Consider the following 22,056-nt stretch of genomic DNA (forward strand, 5'->3'; position numbering starts at 1 on the left):
CTCTCAGGCAATGTCAAAGCAAAACTAAAGCTGCAGCATGACTCTTCAGGCATCACATGAATAAAATCAGTCAACAAGGCAGAAGACATGGCCACAGAGAATCTTCATCCATGGAAAAGGCAGAAATGCTGCCATTTAACTTGGGCCCAAGACAGACTTTTTTGGAAAAATGCAGCCTACTCAGTTGAAGCCCAAAATACAAAGACTGAAGTAGCATAAGACATGAGAAAGTTATTATCCATGCCCTCTGTCCAGTCACAGAGATAATCTACATTCATATTGATTAATTCTCCTGGCAATTAATCATTTTTCACTTGTTTTTCACTATATTTCCATAAACATATACCACCAACTCTCTGCTTTCTCTCCTCTGAGTTCTTGATAAGGTCACAAGTACATCCATTGAGACCAAATATTTCTAAACATAGAAATAACTGCCTGTGGAATTAAGTGCACTTGCTTAGTTATCTAGTTCATACTAAATTCAATTTAGCTGATTTTCTTCATCTAATATATTCACTATTAGGGGCAGTGTATGCTGCCAGCTGCAACATTACCTATTAAGGACAGAAACTAATTATTTAATTACCTAGCATGGACGAGTTCCTCTGCTAGAACATTCACAACCACCAGATACAGATAATCAAGTAAATTATCACAAGGAAGAACTGGTTCCTGCAGACAGCCATGTTACACATTTGTACTTTTTCTAAAGGGCTAATAGAAAGGTAGCATCTTCTAGGAATATCAGTTCTCATTAATTAACAATTTTAAATGCATCCTGTGCAAGCGAAGCAATATGTGAAGAGGCCCTGTCTCAGGCAAAGTGTGTGAGGCAATCATTAATATGTGAAGAGAAAGAAAGAAAGAAAGAAAAAAAAAAACTTATGGAAACAGATAAAGTCAACATTGAGCTGAACATGATGTCTCCTAGGCCTCTGTGCTGTGAAACAGGATTCAGGGAGAGGAGGAACCACCAGTATTGGAAGAGGATCAAGTTAGGCATCTCTTAAGAAATCTCAACCCCTACAGGTCCAGATGGGGACCAGATGGGCTACATCTGAGGGTGCTGTCATCTTTGAAAGGTTGTGGAGATTGGGAGAAGTCCCTAATGACTGAAGAAAGGCAACTGTGACACACCATTTTCAAAAAGGACAGGAAGAATGAGCCAGGAAACTGCAGGCTGGTCAGCCTCACTTTCATCCCTAGGAAAATCATGGAGCAAGTCCTCTCGGAAGCCATTTCTGAGCACATAAAGGTGAAAAAAGTGACCAAGAACCGTCAGCCTGGATTTACCAAAGGTAAACCATGCCTGATCAACCTGATTGCCTTCAATGATAAAATGACTAGATCTGTGATTGAGGGAAAAGCAGTGGATGTTATCTACCTTCACTTTAGCAAGGCTTTTGACATTTTCTCCTACAGCACCCTGGTATCCAAGCTGGAATGTTATAGTCTAGATAGGTAGACTATTAGCTGGGTGAAACAGTGGCTGAATGATCAGACTCAAAGGGCAGTGCTTAATAGTATGTAGGCCAGTTGCAAGTGGAGTACCTCAGAGGTCTATCCTGGGACCTCTCTGTTTAGTACCTTTTATCATTGGCCTGAAGGAGGAAAATTCACTATTGTCTGCTTTGAGTAGAAGACTGGACTTCAAAACCTCTTCAAGTTCCTTCCAACCTGCAAGGTTCTGCAATTCTCCCCACTTTCAGCCAGAGACTGAAACTGGAATTCCTAGAATGAAAACTGAATAAGACATTTTCTTCTTCTCCCTGTGAGGGATGTCAATCTCATCTTGTTTAAAAGACCTGGAAAGAAAATATTTTTTACCAGATTCCACTGCAATGACTATTTTCTACTTATCTTAGCCCTCCAGGCACACTTCTCAACAAAAGAAGGTTTTATCAACATGATAAGATCAACAGTATCTCCTCTACAGAGGGCTTAGTGTGAAGCCAATGATGTGGTCCAGGCCAAGATTTATATACAGAATTAGATGGAATAGGCTTACCAGTATATGCTATCTACTATGTTTTGCTCTAGTGTATTCAAAGTCATTCTTAGTTTACATCGGCATAAACAGCAGTCAAACTACTGGCTAAGGAGGTTTCTTCATGTTCTCGGGAAAGAATTTTTTTAGACCTGAAATAGACAATTATTTTCAGATGCCCTCGAAATAACCATCATTAAAAAAAAAAAAAACTTACTTATTCCTTGAAAGAGTTCCTCAATGTTAACGGCATTCTTAGCACTGGTTTCAACAACAATTGCACCTATAGATTCTGCATATTCTTTGGCATCCTTCATAGGAACCTCCCTAAAGAAAACATTGAGAAATAAAAGAAAGAAATTTTTCAAAAAAGAATTTAATTTTGATAGAATTAAATTAGTTTCTTAGTTGCAATTTCTCATATCTTGATCTCAGATTGATTAAAATACATTGATAAATCATGTGATTCCTATTTCCACCCAGGTCCACATAAATACAACCAAATAACCCAGCATGACCAGGTCCAAGATATGAAAGACCATCGTGTACTTCACAAAATAATTTGTTTCAAAGGGCCCAGGTGTTTTTAGTATGTCATGTGGTATTCTTAAGAAGGTAACCAGTTCCAGAATGTACATTGCTGTTTATTCAAATTAACCACCGTGATTATGTACTTGATTTCCTTCCATAAGTCAGCGAGTTCTTAAAAGCAAGACATTAGTGGGTTAACATGTACCACATATGCCCAGGCACAGCTATTCCCCATAATCCTCCTTCAAAATGGCTTCATTTTCATGCTTGTGTTTCTTCTCTCTCAAACTCACATGAAGACAAAATGATGATTCACATGTGTATCACAGCTGCCTGCCTACCTGACCTTCCCCTGGCAGAAATACTGTTAAAAACGGTGTTGCAGCCAAATAGTATCAGTTTGTGACAACCATATACATTAACTATATCTGAAGTTTCCTGTTGTGCAACATTAGAGACCTTAAACACAGACTAATTAGAAATGCATTAGTATGCTCTTCCTCCTTGCAAAAGGAGTGTCATCTTTTTTCTTGTTTTGAAGTTTAGATCATCATACTCAAATATCAAAATTTCACTGATGACTGGTTTGCAGATTTCTTGGACCTGCTGCTCAATCCATGCCTTAAAAAAAAGGAAGATAATTTAAGTGACATCACCCTTTATTGTTCTTTTGGTTTGGTTTTTAAATTTGACCCTGCCAAGAAAAGCATTTAACACTAGAGAAAAGACATACAACTCTTCTGATCCAGCCAGCAAGCAAAACTATCCACACCTAGCACCCAAACAAGGTGTGGTACAACTCTTCTAAAAGAAAACAGTAAGAGCATCATATATCTAAGTGTTTACAAGCAGCAGGAAAACAAGACAGATCCTGAAAGAAATATGAAGGCCATTGCCTCCAAACACATTAGCAAGAACAGCGAAAGTGAAGTTGTCTTAAAATCACTGGTAGAATATCCATTTYGTAGCCAATCCTTCAAATGTCAAAAGCTTGTAAATGCAACTTAAATCTGCAAATGACTTCTGCTTCAGACACAAAGTAAGCTCCATGTTGATCTTATATCTGCCTGAGTCAGGTGGGCAAAGCTGAATCTAGCTCTGCCCACTACTGCCCGTAACCACTTCTCTTCCTCAGTTTTGAGAAACGGTTCAGAACCAGAGACTAGAAGCCAACACGCACCATAGATGCGACTATTCAGGGGAATACATGTTGGGACCCAGGGCTGCCAGAACTGCTTTCTTTCCAGTTGTTCAGTATATCAGCTGCTGTATTTTGTGTGGCTTTATAATTGTCTGTTGCACATGCAGAACTGGCTTCAACTCATTGACCTCACAGCACTGAGGTACCAATCCAGAGATTTCTACAACTTCTTCCTAGTTAGTACAAGTGTCTTAGACTTTAAGAGAAGTACCTAGATGACAGCACAACAATGTAATTTCACAGTTAGTTTATGGAGGTAGATATTTTAAATAATTTAGGTCTGCTGCTCATAGGAAAGAAGTAGAGAGGCAGAATAATTGCCTCTGATTTATTACAAATGGTTTCCAAAAATTAGGCTGCAATTCCAGTATCTGGATTTAGATCTTGTTTCCTGTAATTGCTTCTTCCTATTAAATAYCTTTCTATTCCAAAAGACACAGGGAAGGCAGCATTCCCCTTACTAACTCTGAAATGGCACCTGGCCTTTATTATGAAAGGTACCACCATCTGCTGATGATTGTGGAGATTAAGAAGAAAAAAACAACAAGCATTAGCTGCTGCACGTTGCAACATCACCGCTGAAGATCAGAGAATCCTCAGCAAATGCAGACATAATTTATAGCACATGTACCAAAAAAAAAAAAAAAAGAAAGGAAAAAAAAGGAACTTAACTACATAATATTCAAACCACAGCAATGAAAGAAATTTGGGAACACAGGGCTACGTAACAAAGACTTTCATCTCACTCTAATTTAGCGGAGAAAGCAAACTTCAGAGTTCCGGGCAAAGGTAAAACAGCAGCAAGTGACAATATTCCTAGGAAGTGCCATGAAACTTCCTAGCCTTTTCTGACAACTTTTCTAAAGGAAGTCTATAAGCTTCCACTACAAGTGGGCAATAAGCATGCCATCCAATGCTGCCGGGACTGAAAGGCTGTATACATCAAATGTAGTTATCGTAACCTAGACGTCAAGATTGCTAAGATTCTACTTTGCCTGAAAGAAAAAGCACAAAAGCTTGAGTTCTAAGCCATGAAATGAATAAACATAAGGCAGGGTGAAGCGGCAAGAAGGCAAAAACCTTCAGTGGAGTGTTGAGATAGTATTGTTCCAGGGCTACAGGGAAAGTTAGAAGAATTTTTAGGGAGGAAAACACTTCTCAGTTTCCGTTATGACTAATTGACTTCTATTTTGCTCAAAAAATATTTTGGATGCTTACAGCATTTTAATATTCAAGTCTCAGCTCTTTTGTTTGAGACTATTTTTCAGTGACTTGTCAGAAGGAAGATACTATTATTTAAAAATATGCCAAACTCTCAACAGTACTAGAGTTAATACCAAAGATGAGGATTTATATTAATCAAAATTGCCTATCCACCAGTAGAAATTTCTTCAAAGTCAGGGAAGAAATTTATTTCAATAGAGTGCCAAGACCTGCTGATAGCTTATTAATGACACTGAGAAGAGCAGCATGAATCCGAAGTGTCCCAAATCTATCTTGGCAGCTCAAACTCAAATTTTAGATGCTAAATGAGGAGGGTAACATGGTCAGTGATTGTAAGAAATAGTGCCAGCCTCTTCCCAGAGGAAAATGGTAAGTTCTTTTTGCTTCCATTCATTACTCCTTACATTATCTCCTACAGCGATAGAGATGGCTGAATCAAATCAACTGGGACCTGGTCAGCTTGTCCTCTTTGCTTCTATTCACGTTGGTCTTAAAAGCAGCTGTCTCTCTAATACCCAGCAAAACATCTGCCAAAAGGTCTATAAAACCAAAGCGAGATGCCAAAAAAGCATTCTAACAGTAGCTTGCACTTGTATGCTCACATCATCTTGTTTTTAAATTCTCTGAGCCCAAAAGCCTATGTATTTCCTACACACTAAAGAAAAGTGTGATAAATTGGTGAAACATTTCACCTAAAGTCATTTTTACTGAAGTCAATTTTAAGACACAAAGCAGTCAGAGAATACATACCACTGCATGTATTGCATAAACAATCAGAGTTCTAGAAGAACTGTGAAAACATATCACATATAATATAGCCCACTCTATTTCTCCACCAAAACCTCTTTAGCTGGACATCACTGAAGGACTTTAGAAACAGAAAAGGCTGGGGGATGCAAAGAGAATAACTGCATGGAAAAAAAAAATAATCCCAAGAACTGTTCACAATTTAAAAAAAAAAAATAGAGTAAGAGACACTTGCCATTTTGAGGACAATGAGCACCATGCAAACACCAAAACATTTTGTGCATAGAAGAGCTGTACTGACTGAACAGGAGCAAGCAATAGATGATCAGTCAACAACAGGTATTGCTTGAGGAAAACTTGGTGGGAAAACAGACGCTCTGTGAGGAACCATGGTATTCTCACACCACTTCACAGTGCAAGTTTTTCTCATCTCCCCACGTAAACTTGTCTGTGGTAGAACAGCAGTTAAAAGCTTGCTGGCATGGCACATACCACCAAAAGGCACAGTATTACCTTTTAACTCACTTTATGGATTCATTTGCACTGATTGCCATTTGTGACAATCTCCAAACTTATCATCCTTGATTTAATCAAGCAAATGTATTGATGAGAACATTTAAGCACTAAATTTAAAGTGAGTCTCAGGGCAACCAAAAGCTCCAATTTGTACTCTCTTTTGTTTTTATTTTTATAATTCTCCTTTCTTACTTTACATTTGGAAACCTTTTGTCTCATATTATATGACTTGCTTTCACAGTGTTGACAAGCTGATTGACAAGTGTTGACCAGTTGATCATATCATCATGTAGGAGATGGCAATACACCATCTGTGTCCCCCACTTTTAGGCCAACAGAAACCAGGAATCTTGTATGGTCAGGTCTTGTTCAGGTCTTACAGAAAGCAGTGATTTTTTTTGGTTTGCGCTGGTTGATAAGCGACGGGCTGGGGAGAAAGGGAAAACAACACAGGTCCATCCGTATGCCTTGGTTCAATAAAGCACTGTATCAAGTACTTGAAGTTACACATATGCATAAAGGCTGTGGTGAACCTGGGCCAAAGTAAAGACTATAAAATGGTAGGGGAATATATTTGAACCATAAAGAAGAAAGTATCAAATTTCTTTTCCTAAGAGGAGAGTATCAAATATGGCCATTGAGTCTATACTCAGAGCTGAAGCAAGAAACAACAGAAAGTTACGGCCTGCCACAAAGGATTACTGTTGCAGAGCAGAGTGTGCTTCCATTTCCAGAAAGGACACAAATCCAAAACAGAGCTAACAAGAAGAAGAGCAAATCTAGCTCCAAATGCATCAAGAATAGCATCATCTTGGTTCGTCTGCAGGGGGGTTGAATCTAGCCCTCCCCTTATATATCCAGGAAGTTCTTTGTTTTACACATGGGACTTGCATGAGGTTATGCTCTTAAAAAAAACACCAAACAAACAAAAAATGCTTTCTACATCCAGTATTAAGCCTTCATTTGATTAAATTGCAGCATCTCTATCACTCTACAATAAGAGAGGCCTGAGTTGTGAAACAATTTACAATGACACTGGTCACAATCAGCTAAATAAAATGATCAGATGGTTGCAATTGTCGTAAAGCGTGACAAGTTCACAAAGCTACTCCATGAATACAATTATTCTACTTTAGGCCCATCCTTGCAGGTTTACATTCCTGATTTTGCTCATAGCTTAGTATGTGCTGCACCTTTTAACATGAATGTAAAAAAAAAGAAAAAGGGGGAAAAAAAAGAACAAGAAGAGTTTTCCATTCCCAGTGATTCAGCACCTACAGGGTACAGACTGCACAAATACAGAGGAAGGGCAGCAAAAGAGAGATTAAAAAATATATATATATATATATATATATAAAATTCAAGGTGTGCTGCTGCTGGTGAGGTATAGTTGTACATCACTGAAAGCAAGCGTATTGATAGGATGACTGGTGTTAGAAAAGACTCAATACAGATGATCAAAATTATATACTATGGTAACAACAAAGAAAACTGTTTTTTGTAAATATAAGCAGCAATCAAAGCTACAACAAAAACAGATGCATTACCTGATATCTGAAAGATCACATTTGTTTCCAGCAATGGCCATTACGATATTTTCAGGACCATGTTCTTTTAGTTCTTTCACCCATTTCTTCAAAGTATGAAATGAATCCTAAATCAGAGAAATAAAAAATAGCTAACAGCCTCAGCTCCTCTCATGTATTTGGTTATTTTTTTTAAGTTAGAGGAATACAGTTTTGATGATCTTAATGCAATGATAATCTCATAGATCACAAGGCCAAAAGAGGATCACTGTAGCTACGCAATCTGTTTTTCAAACTGGAAGTCATGAGACATCCCCAAATTAATTCTTGCTTGAACTTAGAAACTTCTTTTTTTTAAAGGAAAAACATTCAATGCTGATTTTTCAAAATTTTCTCTGTAGAAGAAACCACCCAGCTCTTCTTTTAAGTTTGGCTAGTAGCTAATTTCTCTCATTGTTAATGTGAGCTTCACTTGTCTACTTTTAACTTCTAGCCAGTGGATTATCATTTCAACCACTGTCATACTTTCAGCAGCAACCAGAAGAGCTCTCCAGGACCTCCACCAGAATTTCCAACTCTGTGACCTGGTAAACCTCAATTTACTCTTTAGTAAACCAAAGAGCTAGATGACAGTTCATCTGACTTCTTCCCTCCAAGTACAAAATTCAAACGCTTGTTGAGGCTGCCTACCTTTTAATAGTAAATTTTCTATTTCCTCATACTAATGAACTAATAGCATTAAAATCACTCTTGTTCCTAGAGATTCTAATTTTAATGTATGGCTGGGATTGTTACTGAAACTCAAACAGAGCTCCCAAATACATTATAAGCCAAATTTTCCCATCAGAAGTACACATGCAAGTTTGGCCTAAATCAATAAGGGCTGTACCTGTATCTCTGAGTGGACAGCACAGCCAGACATTTGGGAAAAAAAAACATTCATTCCACTATAATGGTCAACTCTTTGAATATTAAGCATCAAAAAGTGAAATACACATTCATCTTCCTCTCCTATTTTCCCCTCTTCATTCTGCAAGCTGTTCCACATAAGATCTGAGAAAGGTTGGCAGAACATAGTTCTATTCTTATAATGCATTACAAGATTATCTATCAGACCATCAACAATTTAAATTAAAAATAAAAATCTATCAGATGATTCACTCTTTCTCATGCTTTCTTGGCAAATTAGCAAAGGAGAACAGTACCACTGTGCAACAATGGCCACCTTCATCAGCAACAGATCATTGCACTTACACACCAGAGAACCAACCCAACCCTCTCAACCTAGTAGTAAATAATTTAATATTCAAGAAAGCATAAAAATGTAAGTGAACTATCTTGACCATCCCTATATCAATGCCTCCTCTAACTCAACCTTATTAGTGGAGATTTCTTTCAAAAGCAGTGAAAATGGAGTGTAGTTAGAGCTTCCTAGCCTCCTTTGTCTGAGAAATGAGCAAAAAGAGTTTATGAGCTGAAAATACAATTTTCATTCCAAACTAATAATGTTGAAAAAAGGTCAGAGACTTACTATTTCATTACTTTTTTCAAAATAAAGCAGCCATGGAAGACTTCAGTTTCTCAATGCAAACATAAGATTATACGTATACTTAAAAATGATTAGTTTTAAAAGCAGTAATATGCAAACAATAGAATTTCTGTTCAGTTAATAAAGCAGCTAGCTGCTTTTTGTAGTAAAAATTCAATTTCATACAGAGAATATAGGCTGCAGGGGGGAAGGGTATTGCAGGATATCATGCTGTCTACTTATCCAGAGGAAATTCAAAGCAACTTCTCTAAAACGTGGTCTCTAATCTTTGTCTGGACAAATTTTAAATAACACAGAAGCAGAGATTTACATTTAAATTTTTAAGGCAGCTAGGCACCTCCATCCAAATCTACACAAACTACTCACGTATATGAACACTGATATGAACAGGAATTAGCATATAAATACTTCTGTAGTTGTGGGTTTTAACTCAAACTTTTTTTTAATTCAAAATCCAGGTGGAGTAGTTAGCATAGAGAAATAGCGTACAGAAAGTCTTACCTGTTTAGTGATATCATAAACTATCACAGCTGCTGCTGAACCTCTGTAGTACATTGGAGCCAAGGAATGAAACTGTTAAAACAAATCAGCCCGCAAAAGAAAAAACATCATGAATAAGTCAGGATTATCACATTTTGCCAGGTCACAAAAACATGCCACGACTGAATCACAAGCTTTCATCCAATAGAGAACAGGCCTCCTCAGTGGTTGCTCATCTCTAATTTTCCTTAAATCCCAATGAAACAGACCTCCCTTATCTCCTGGTGTTCTTCATCCCACTGTATTTAGCTAATTAGTACTTACTAGTTCTATGCATCTTTTTCATTATAGTGTATGGACTCTGAATAAAAGTTTTCATATGAAATTCACCTATATTTGGAGCCATACCTGACAGCATATACCTCTTACACAGGTAAAAAGGAAAATTTTGCTTTGTAGTTGTAGCACGCTGAATTCAGCTTGGGGTTGAGGTTTATAAAATGCTGCAAATCACTCAGATAAAATTAACTTCTCAGAAAACTATTAACATCTATCATGTTTAGTTATCCTGTACTATAATACCTATTTTGAAAAACACAGATTTTTGTAAATTGTCACTTCAGCTTTTTTTCCCCCAAGGGAAACAACCTTAAAAAAAAGAGTAATAAATATGTTTATAAAAAACAGCTCACCAAAGAACAGCATAATTTTCATAATTTACCATGACTAAGCAGTTGGCTTAGAATCTGAGCTTATAATTATACAGAGAAAGGCAGTCAATAAGCCTTTTTGCTGATTCACCTAAAACTATTCTTAAGGATACCAAAAATAATCTTTCTTGGAAAATATGTTTAGTCTCACTGTACTCACAGAGCCATTTTGCACATTTTTGTTTGCACAGAGAGTGATCTGTAAAATCTTCATATAAAACTGTAGCTACTGACCAAGGTCAACTTCTAAATGAAATGCGCTATTAGGGCAGAATATAAATCTCAATACCAGGGAATGTGCACAGACCCATATGTTACATTGCACACCTCTGCAGATTTACAGCAAGACATATCTTTGCCTCAGAACTGTACTTATAAGCTGAGCATTTAGATTTAGTCCAAGTATTTAGGAAGCTTCCAACAGTAGCTCGAGGATGTATGCATTCCTGCCCTATCATTTTCATCCAATATTAACTCTGAAGCAATTTTTCATGGCAAAAGTAAGCAGAAATATTATTTCACTCCTGATAATATTATCTAGTCATTTTTCTTGTCCTATAATTTTTCACCAAGCATGTTATTAAGAACACAGGCTCCACAGTCAAGCTGTTTCACATGCAACATATAAAGCAAGTTATTTCTCAGAATATTCTGAGTTAGGACCATTTGCCTGTTTGTAAGGTATTTATCACAGATCATTCAGACCTAGTTCAAGGTCGATACTCTCTCTTACAAGTAAGGATGCATACTACACACTAACAGTGACAGATGGTCAAGTGCTGAAGAGTACTGGGGAGAGAAGCAGGTGAAATAGCTCATTAATAGGAGAAAACAGCAGGAAGGGGGATGAGAAAAGAAAGGGGATCAATCAAGAAGCTAGGTCTGAGGAAAAGTGATCAGCCAGGATCTTGAGTGAGCCAGGCAGAYGTGTTTTCTGGGCTTTTAGAGGGTGGCTTTAGTACATGTTTAGTGCAACTAATTCTTTCCAGAATTTTTAGCCTCCCAGTCCACTGCAGAAATTTCCAGTGTGTTATGTCAAAGCACCCTGAATATTAGGGAGCATATTTGTGGAGAGTAGATCTGACTTTCACTGTGTATACAAACCCCTCCCAGTCTGTAAACTTCTGGAAAACAACATCCTACATACGCTGATTTAGTTTTAATCTAGATTACAAGGTATTCATGAATTTACAGAGAGCTCTCAGATAACAGTAATCACACTTCACAGGAGCCATGGAGTCAAACTCACATGCTTCGAATTCCATTCACGCTGGCCCAGAAAGTGCATTAAGAACCTGTACAACTTCTTGGGAATTTCTCTCTGTTGTTCTTTTGACCAAACGACAAGAACACTTTTTGTAATAGCTGTTTCATTGAAGAACATTGCCAATATCAGCGCCAGAAAGAAAAAAAACCAAGCTTCTTTCATTGGATGCTGGACAAGTAGTTTTTAAAGAAACCGGAATGTAAACTAACATATTTTTTGATAGGATTAATTTTTAGCTGGATTCCCAAACCAGCTCACTGTGCATCAGAGGAGCCCCAGCCTGAGCTGAAAGGAAGGAGTGAGAAAGTCCTGAGAAAAAGGAGGAAGGACAGGACCACTAGAAGCTAAATTCACATTCACTTTTAAACCAAACTCAGATAGCTCCTCATTTGCAGAATTGCTTTGTGCACATCTCTGCAGATGCAGTCTATTTCCACAGTCATTTTTACCCTTTTTCCTGAAATGAAAGTGATAATCATTTTAATCAGTGCTGGTAAATGCAGAAACAAAAGAACTTCTTTTAAAAGATTTTGAGGGACATTTTTAAGTGCCATTTGGGTGAATTAATCACTTGAACAGTATGTTGCATTTCAATAACAAAAACACCGAACTAAGTCACTTGACCTGTTTCTTGTGTCAAGAAACAATAAAAAGTGGCAAGCAGGGCCAGAGTATGCAGGAAGAAAGTTTCTCTGCTATTTGAATCAAAGTAATCTACTTAAATATTCCAATTCCTTGCAAGCTTAGAAGGAAGGAGAGCAAGACTACAGCAAGGTAGATTCAGAAAAGCCATTGCCTCTGAAAGGCACTCATATTCAGTAGTTGTTTTTAACACACAATTCCTGTTCGAATGTACTGAAAATCTATTTGCTTGCTCAGCTAACAGGACAGTTATATCCTCTTTCATTATTTTATAGCAATATTTTAGCTATAAGGAGTGTCAAGAAGAGAACACTTTTCATCCATAGTTGGGCATGTAGCTTCAACATTTTTTTAAAAATCAAGTGATGGATTTCATCTGGCATTTAAGTTTATACTCCTATTTGGATAAAATCGACATTTAAGATTCCATGCTCTACATTAGATAAAGTGACCAAAATGGTATTAAAATATATTTTAGTGCAATTTCTTAGGGTCTGCAAGGAAAAAAGTACTTTGAAATTGTTCAGTATAAACTGAAAGTGTGCTAGTAACAAATATCATAAGAAATCACTGTTGTTCATGAGAAAACATAAAAAGACTCTCTGTAACACTGAATGAATCAACAGGGATTGAAAATTTGTACTTCAGAATAACTTTCATCATTAATAATAGACTCTCTTAACAAATGAGCTTTATGAGCATGGATTTTCAAAGATCAAAAAAAAAAATCAGTAAAAGTATTATGCAAACAATAAAGCAAAGTCTTGAACCTTTTTCTGGCCTAATTACCTGCAAAAAAGAGTCGTGCAAAATTAATTAAAGGGATACAAAATCCTAATGTGCGCATTTTTCACCTGCCAAGGACCAAATGTGGGACAGAAGCCCAAAACAAGCGACACAAAAAAAGCAGTTCTCAAAATTAAATCTCATGGGATTACCTTCCATATTATAAATTCCAATTTCTATAACCTCGATTTTATAGTTCGGTATTTCTGTATCCAACAATTCCCAAGCAAATAAGGAGAAACAGGAGCAGTTCAACATTTGGCATTAGAACTCTGTTTCTCAAGAAGCACTGCTTAAACACTAGGGTGGCCGGCCACCCACGGCTCTGCTCCACACACCTGTAATAGGGACACGAAGGTCCCTCTTCAGCCACACCCCCACCTTCCCGAGGCATCAGTCCCTCTGTGCCCTACAGCTGAGGGCAACCCTTTGGCAACAGCCCTTCGGCAGTTCTAACCTGCATCTGGAGCCAGGACCAGCATCCATCAGCTCAGGGTAACAGGGAAACGTAGGCCTGAAAGGGTCATCAGTCAGCTCCCACCATCGGAAATAACCACAGCACTTAACCCCTTTCAAAAGCTGATCAAGGTCCAGCCTAAAACCACTTGTTTTTTTTCCATGCTGTTCCTATTGGCATCATATTATTTTGATGACTACAAACACTCTGATTTCCAGCCTGCAGGTGTTCCTGACCAATTTACATCCTTTCACTGGGTCAATGCTTACCTTTAGTGAAACATCAATAGAGCGCAGGCTTTCAACTTTAATTTTGCCAGGCTACTAAGCCAGGCTCTTTTAGTTTAAAGATGAAGTGATCAGGAGAAGACCACTTTCTCTGCACTTGGTCCAGGTTGGGTTCACCTTTCCTGACTGCTGGTGACCAGGTTTGTATGCAGCATTCTAGATATAAAACAGCATTAACTGTACTTTCCCTAATACGTATTAGTAAACACACTTCCCTTTCTCATGGCTGTATGATGATCCTGTGACTAGTAAATGCATTCACAAGCTGCTTTCCTTCTCTGTTTCCAAAAAATCATCTATAACTTTACAACATGCATTTTTCTTATGAGTCATAGGGTACAGGGACTTGCTATTTATACTACTGATTCTCCTCCCACTGTTTCATTCTTCATTCATCCTACCATTTTCTACAGTGTCCTTCTAGGCACTGAGAATACCTCACACCTTTGTATAATGAGTAAACTATCACTAGCAGCTCACCTAAGATGGAAATTTTAAAGCTCTGTGTATCTTATCACCTAAGATGGAAATTTAGAAGCTCTGTGTATCTCATTCAGTATCCAAAAAAATTTTGCCAAATTGCACATAAGTGCTAAGATGACATACAGGGAATACTGACCCATTCCCACCACTCATAAGCCTCTTCTGCTTTTGTAGGGTCTGATTATGACTTGTATGGCTGAGGTCACTAACCCATACAATGCAACAGTTAAATTTTAGGGGAAGATTTTCCAATTTGACAGCTATATCCAGGCTGAAAGGGCCACTCCAATATAGATAAGGAACCTATTTTACCAGATACACACATACCAAAGAACAAAATGAATGACTTGTGTAACTTTGTGTAGTCTTTATGACTCTTCTCCCTAGAGCATACTATATGACATGCAACAAGTTGCATAAGGATTGGTGAAATGCTAAACTGGGTTCAGGGCATCTTGTACTCACACCCTGCCACCACCACTTTCATTTTGCATTTTTGGTTCATCATCTCTAACTCTAAAGAAGAGATTTTGAGGCCACATGTCTGTTAGGAAATTTCCTCTGAAAGCAGGTCCCCTTTTTCTCTCAGGATCTGACTAGAAACATCATAATCTTTACAGCTGTACAGCCCTGTACCATAGAGGATAAATTCAGTCTTAAGTTGTGTACATGCAAGTTCAATATAACCAGAGGGCAGAAGTTGCACTGGTTGACTCCAGGAATATTTTGGGATTCTGCAACCCCAGATTTGGTTATCTCATTGAAGTCAACAGAAGCTTTGCCCTTGCAAAGGGCAAAAAAATGGAGCCAAGAGCAGCCATTAAGGAATTTACCACCTATTTAAAAGGTCTGCAACATTTTGCTTTCTATTTCCTGTGCATTTCATTATGGAGGGGTAAAATGCTTTTTACATTTCCCCTGTAATAACAGTACAGAATTGGGAAGAAGAAAAATCCACAAAGTAGCCATATCAGAATACTTGGAAAAGAAAAACAATTTAAAAAAAGCATAATATAAATTACACCCAAGCTGCCGCACTGTAAGTCTCCTAACCATGTCTTATGTAATGCTGGTTTAGAAAGCAAAAGAGAGGCCAAATAAATCCAGAAATGAAAAAGTACCACTCTTGCCTACCTATAAACAGACTGACAAACACTGCTGAAGACAGTCTGGATTCATTCAATCTGCCAGGCACACCAGGGAACACTACTAATTCATGTCTGAAGCTCTCTACACTATCTGATAGTGCTACACCCCAGTGCTGGCGTACTGCCACACCAGCACTGTCTCCCCTAAGCTCCATGGCCAAGGGAAAAAGACACACACACAACCCCTCTATTGGATTTCTTTTGCTGTCCCAGACTGTAAATAATGTTATTTTTTCTTGTTACAAAAAGGATTATATAATTATAGTATAATATATATAATATATACAAGTATAGCAGGAAAGAGTAAGGCTGTACAGAGTAAGCCACCTCAAATCAGTGCTGAGTTAGTGAGTATTACACACCTTGCATCAGGGGCTGAATATAGCTAAGACTTTTCCACATGGTGCCTTTTCAAGCATCTGCAGGTGCATGCCAGCACAAGATTTGCTTCCTGACAGCTGTAATCATTTGACTAGATTTCATTCCCATTTTTGAGAAGCTGCTCTCTGACTACATATGTAGTATCTGAGTGGCCAAGCCAGACCACTCAGCTACTCCTGAGATCAGAGATTCTTATCAGGGTGCCATTAATGGTGGTAACAGCCACAGCTTCTAGCTCTGTGCCAGCTGCTCACATGTGTGGGCAGGGACATAGCTCTGCAACTGCCTTCTCCTTCCTTTTACACACGCCCATCGTTCTAGACTAGGAGGCTCACACCCCCTTGGTCCCCTCACTCGCTCAGCAGTTCATTCCCAGTCACTCAGCAGACAATTCCAGGCATCCCATCTCTCCTGTCTTCAGCCTTTCCTGCAATGTCACCCACCCAAACCCCTTCAGTACTGTCTCCTAACCCACCTGAAGCACATCCCTCCTCACACTTCAGCCCTGTCCCTAAAACCTGAACCAAAAAGAACACAATTCTATTAACCTCTGAGGTTCTTGTCGTGAAAAGCATGGCACACTAGCACTAGAAACATATTATTAGCAGTCTGTTTAGGAAAGCTGCAATAATTGCTTCTGTGGCACAGGTCAGCTAAGCACCCACATGGGAAGAGTCGGAAGTTGTCACCACTGTGTCTGCACAGCACAAGCTCTTTCACATGGTCTTGTACCACCAGCAGTACGTATTCCATAGCTTGTGAACCTCTACTTTATGCCTTGTCCAAGTCTGGGCATTAGTGTCCTGTTCTGGCCTTCTCGGAGGCAGTGGCTGCCAATAAACAGGAAATCTGATGTGTGAGGAGAAGCAAAGCAAAAAGCCAGAAATGTCAAGTAGATTATCCTGAAACATAAGCTTCTTACACAGAAGCATTAAAGGGAGGGATACAAAATTCCCGAAATTCTCAGCTGACAAAGAGTGAATGGAAAAATGTTACGCATGAATGCCACTATTAGATATGATGTAGTATTTTATAACCTTGAGTATTTTTTTCCCTACACGATTCAAGGCTGAGATTCTAATTCTCAGGGGAGGTCCTTACACTGGGTATAAGGAACTGCCTTCACACTAAGCTGTGGGCTACCATCATTGTCACTCAGATAAAACCACAGAGCAAAATTAAGGCTCTCTTTACTGCAGAAGTAACTCAAGTCATCTATACTTGCTGTTAAGTCCTCTCAGGGTAGTCCGGTTTCAGTGGAAATATCCATGAGCTAAATGATTAGGTTAGCAAGGCACATGCTAAGAACTGTCAATCTGTTCTCATTTGAGACTGAATCCTCACAGACTAGCAAGTTCTAGCAAAAGCCCAATAATACTGAGTTATTGGGGGGTTGCTTCTGGAGAGGAGTCAAACTAGGATGCAGCTGGATGTCATAGCTGAACCAATTTTAATTGGTTTGCTGCTACCAAACAGCAAGGTCCTGTCCCTCCTTTCACTCAAATCTCTGCCCTTGTGGCCTCCTCCTTTCTTCCCCCGCTCAGGGTCTGGGCTACCACTATTTTTTTTTTTTTTTTTACTCTGCCAGGTTGTTTTTTTGCAGGATTAGTGAACTAAATAGACTTATTGAGAATCTGAGCCAGTACAAAAAAGTGGCAGAACTGTGCATCTCAGAGCAGAGGGAAACAATACTTTCCTTTAAAGAGCAGTTTAGATATCACATCTAATTGCCAACTTAGGGAAAGCCTTCCAATCAGGACTGCAGCAAAGACAGGCCTTCCTTAGCTTGTGACACTGTTTGAATCATCAGAACAATTACTGTCACTCAGTGGGGACTGTAAAATGCTATAGATATCTGCGCTGGGCTTTTACTGGAAATGGAACAGTAGGAAAAAAAGACAACAAAAAGTCAACAACCAAAAAAAAAACCCCACCCACCATCCTGAAAGTAATTCCTATCAGGGTTCAAACTGGGCTCAAGTACCTGTGGCTCTTTTTATTAAACAAAACATCCCAGAGTTAAATATAGTAAATTTTAAAAGGACACAGATAAATATTCTTGCCCTGGAAACATGGCCCTCAGGCTCCGTAACTATTTGCTGCAATATTCTTCAGCTGGCAAAACGGAAAGCTGGCAGCCACCCAAGGCATTCAGACAAAGCATTGCAATTAGAAGCTACTTAGGGCATTCTAAACCGAAATATATGCTAATAAAAACATCATTAGCTAACTTGTGAAGAGACTGTTCTTAGGGGAGGCAATCTTTGCTAACAGTAACATAATTGTTGTGAATTTAAGTCCTGAAGTCCTGGGCAACAATTTAAAGCTGATGGGGCAAAAAAGCGAGATGGAAGAAAAGTGACATTTTGAAAATAGTTGGGTGGAGGGAAGTGACACTGAAAAAACAGAGCAAGTGAGCTGATTTAAATAAACACAAAGCAATTAGTTCTGCAGAGACCAGTACTTAGGTAGAAAAGCAGAGGGATTTTTTTGTTAAGTGTGTGGCTGGTTTAAGGTTCTCCCTATCCAAGAAAGGGAAAAGAAAAAGCAAGACAAAAGGCTTAATAAACTCTCTCATTTTATAATCAACTACAATGTACATTCGCTGCAGCAAATGCTGCTGGAAAGCCATGTACCAATCTCCAGGGTCTCCTCTGGGAAGCATGCTGAACATGCACTCCCAGCAACTTTATGACAGAAGGGGTTTTGATCTCCATTTCCTACTGCATTATTGTCATTATGCAGAAGTGACATTTGCTCATTATTTCCTACAAAAAGGAAATTCTAATTCCTTCTTGACTCTGGCTGTGCTTCCAAGTTTCCTGACACAAAAGAAAAAATATTATATCTAGTATCCATATGAATCAGAAGTTATCTGTTCTCCATGACCAAGCTCTGACTGCCTAGCCTGTATATTAAGTTTCTTCAAACTCAGGTATTACGACAAGTTTTTTAAACTAACAACAACCAACATTTCTAAAAGCTTGACCAGTTGCGAATGGATATCTGAATGTTGATTTAACGCCTCAAGGGGGTGCTGAGTGCTTCCAGCTCATTTTCCTCTCATCTATGCTTCCCGATCACCTAGTACATGACTTGTTCTCAGAAACAGCCACATGAATTTCCACAGTTTTTCCAAACTGACTGAAGAAAGCCAGTAGGCACACTGCTTCTCTCAGAGGATTGTTTAAATAAGTGTTTGTGACTAAGGCATTTCAGAATGGTTTCTCTACACCCTTCAAGCTGACAGTTTCCTAGTCTGTTACATAGAGAAATCTATGAACGAGTAGTACAGAAGTGCTGCTGCTATTGTTACCTCCTGCCAGGTCTACCATTCTTAAGGTCTGAGCCTAACTTTTAAGCCTCAGGTAGGCCTTCAGTTACACTTCCTAAAGTGGTATTGTCCTGCTGATACACACCACTGTCTAAGAGCAGACAGAGGAAGTTCTGCCTGGAAAGCATGAGAGAAGGATACCCCAAGCTCTTTGGCTGTGAAGCAAAGGAGAGCAGCAGATGAGCAGGGCAAGTGCCCACACCAGCACTCAGATACAGCAACAAATGGTACAGTTGGAGAAGTACAGAACGCCCTGACGCCAGAATAAGCACACCTAAGTTCTATGCTTGGCCTTGTATTTAGAAGAACAAAGCCAAATGAACACAACGTTGAAAGAGCAGTAAGTCCTAAATACAGTTATCAGCAGTATAGACAACAGAAGTGTTGAGGAAACATCCAGACTTATCACTGAAACACAGACTTTAACAAAACTACAGCAAACAAAGAAAGGACAACAGCTTTCAAGACATAAACACCGTCTGGAATACATCTGTTAGTGCACTGTGAAAAACAGCGATAGGCCTGAAGTCTGGGGTAGCCTGGAAGTTTTGTATAATCACTGTTGTTCAGAGGATAACTAGAAAGAAATTAACAGTGGCAGACATTTGTTCTTGAATAGCAGATCAGAAAGAGGAATACAAGTAACTAGAATCCCAAATACAAGTTAGAATGAATAACCCATTGAGAAGCACAAAGTGATTAGCTGTAAAATGGGGATGTTCCAAGGTAGTGAACTGCCTGGAACAATATGCTCATCTCAGGAAACTCAGCTCCCTTGGTAGCTAGTGCTCACACCCATCAACATTATTTACTCCGTCACCCCAGATTCCAAAGACCCTAGTAAAGGATTGGGAATAGATTGTGCAAATACAGAAGAAAAAGATGGTTTCTGGCTTAAAGAGGTTACAGTTCAGGATTACGCATAAAAACTGTAACATGATTTATCTGGAATAGATGCACAGCAATTTAGCCAGATTTGTGGTGGTCACTGCTTGTCATCACTGGATTTAAAAAAAAAAAAAAAAAAAAAAGAAGAAGAGAGAGAGTGCAGATGATGTTTAACTGAAGCATATTTTTGGAAAATGACTAGCTCAATCAAGAGAGGAAGCATAAGGGACTGGATGGGAAGGATGAATTTTGTGTCCAAGAGTCAGAGCTCAGTCACAGATTTCCTGCTTCAAATGAGGCACCCTTTAGCATAGTAAATATGACTTATTAATAGGCACCTACTTCAAAAAGCTAATACTCTTAATATGTTTTGACCACTGAAACTCYACACACACTTGTCATATTTAGTCAGTTATCAGTTCCAGATTATGTAGAAATAGAACAAACAAGATTCAAGGGAAGGGAGGATGCTGTACTTGAAATATGTTCTTAAAGATCCCTATTCCCATCATAAATATCATACTGTATTGCTAAGAGTCAATGGATTTCATCAGGCACACTTTACATCATGCTTCACAGTGCAAATAAAAACACAAGCACTTCCTGCACTTAACAGCAAAAATCTTTATTGCCTACAATTCGCATGCAAAGTATGGGGAACATAGTAGGATGCAGAAGGACCCACATTACAGTTTGAATAAGCATCTCATTTTTCCCAATCCTAAAATGAGAATACTGTTACATTTTTCTAACAGCAGGAACAGTGTAATTTCACATGAAAGTTTGAAAATACTTTAAAATATGTGCATGGTTTTTTCCATTTCTTTCAAGCGTCCCAAGATAAATACGGGCATATATTAAGAGAACTCTACAGTCAGCCTACTATTGAATACTACTGCCATTAAGACTATTACAAAAAAATAAAAAATCTGTGCTCATATTCGGTGTCCCAACTCAGGACAACCTTGGAGTCACCACCTATGTTCAGACCATCTGCCAGGCCATGTACTAGATGTCAAGTTCCTTCCAGTGTGAATGAAAGCTGCCACACATAAAACTGATGAAACAACAGAGGAATTACCCAGCCAGCAACAGACTGGTTGGACACAACTCAAGCTGTGCTGAGGGAAGTGACTGACCCGATCCCCATGGCATGGCACCAGCTGCTGGAAGAGATCAGAACCCGAGCAGAGTTAACATCCACAGGCTGGGGCACAGCTCTGCAGTGAAAAGGAAGCTGAAATCCACAGTGGGCTTTGTGCACCAACACATTAAAAGAAATTAGTATAACAAAAACACACTGCAAAATAATACTCACCCTCTCCTGACCAGCTGTATCCCAGATCAGAAATTTATGAAGCTCATTCCCACAAGGCACAGTTTTAGTCATGAAGGATGCTCTGCAAAGGAAAAGTAACAGCCAGATCTCATTTACTGATAATCCCAGATAAGAAAGGAACAGAAATTCATAAGACCACCAATATTCTATATATGCTACCTATAGACCTTATACAGTTTTGCTGGGTGAGACTACATATAGGGAAACCCCAACGCTTGATAAAACACCCTCTGAAATTAAAGCACCCTTATCAGATTAAATATATAATACATGTATGTTTATTTTAAAAGAAGGGAAAAGCCTCTGAGGTTCAGAGGGCACTTTGTGCATGGGCCCAGGAACACAAATGCTCCTGCCACTCACACGTAGCTTCTACTGCTAGTTAGCTCCATCTTCTTGGAGATATGGACCTGAGAACAAGAAAGCCAGCATCACACCAGGCAATGAATGCATTAATCTCAGTTAAATCTAGGAGACTGGAAATGTACATAACTATCGATTATTTTGAACCAGACAAGTCACCTGCTGAAATGCACATGGTAAACAAATGGAAAAAAGTTCTCCCCTAAA

At 38.7% G+C, this 22,056-nt stretch overlaps 1 protein-coding gene across 1 annotated transcript in view; it reads right to left on the bottom strand.

Moving 5' to 3' along the window:
• The window catches only part of RAB31 (RAB31, member RAS oncogene family), a 37,196-nt gene that overhangs the window by 12,689 nt on the left and 2,451 nt on the right, over positions 1-22,056 (bottom strand). The window contains exons 2-5 of the mRNA XM_026078803.1: positions 21,466-21,547; positions 9,786-9,857; positions 7,757-7,863; positions 2,208-2,317 (exon numbers count right to left, since the gene is read on the bottom strand). Coding sequence (XP_025934588.1) covers positions 2,208-2,317; positions 7,757-7,863; positions 9,786-9,857; positions 21,466-21,537 — 361 coding nt within the window. The 5' untranslated portion in view covers positions 21,538-21,547. The remainder of the gene's footprint in view (positions 1-2,207; positions 2,318-7,756; positions 7,864-9,785; positions 9,858-21,465; positions 21,548-22,056) is intronic.

The sequence above is a fragment of the Apteryx rowi genome, unplaced genomic scaffold (genome assembly GCF_003343035.1).
Source record: "Apteryx rowi isolate R43461 unplaced genomic scaffold, aptRow1 scaffold_489, whole genome shotgun sequence".
NCBI lineage: Eukaryota > Metazoa > Chordata > Aves > Apterygiformes > Apterygidae > Apteryx > Apteryx rowi.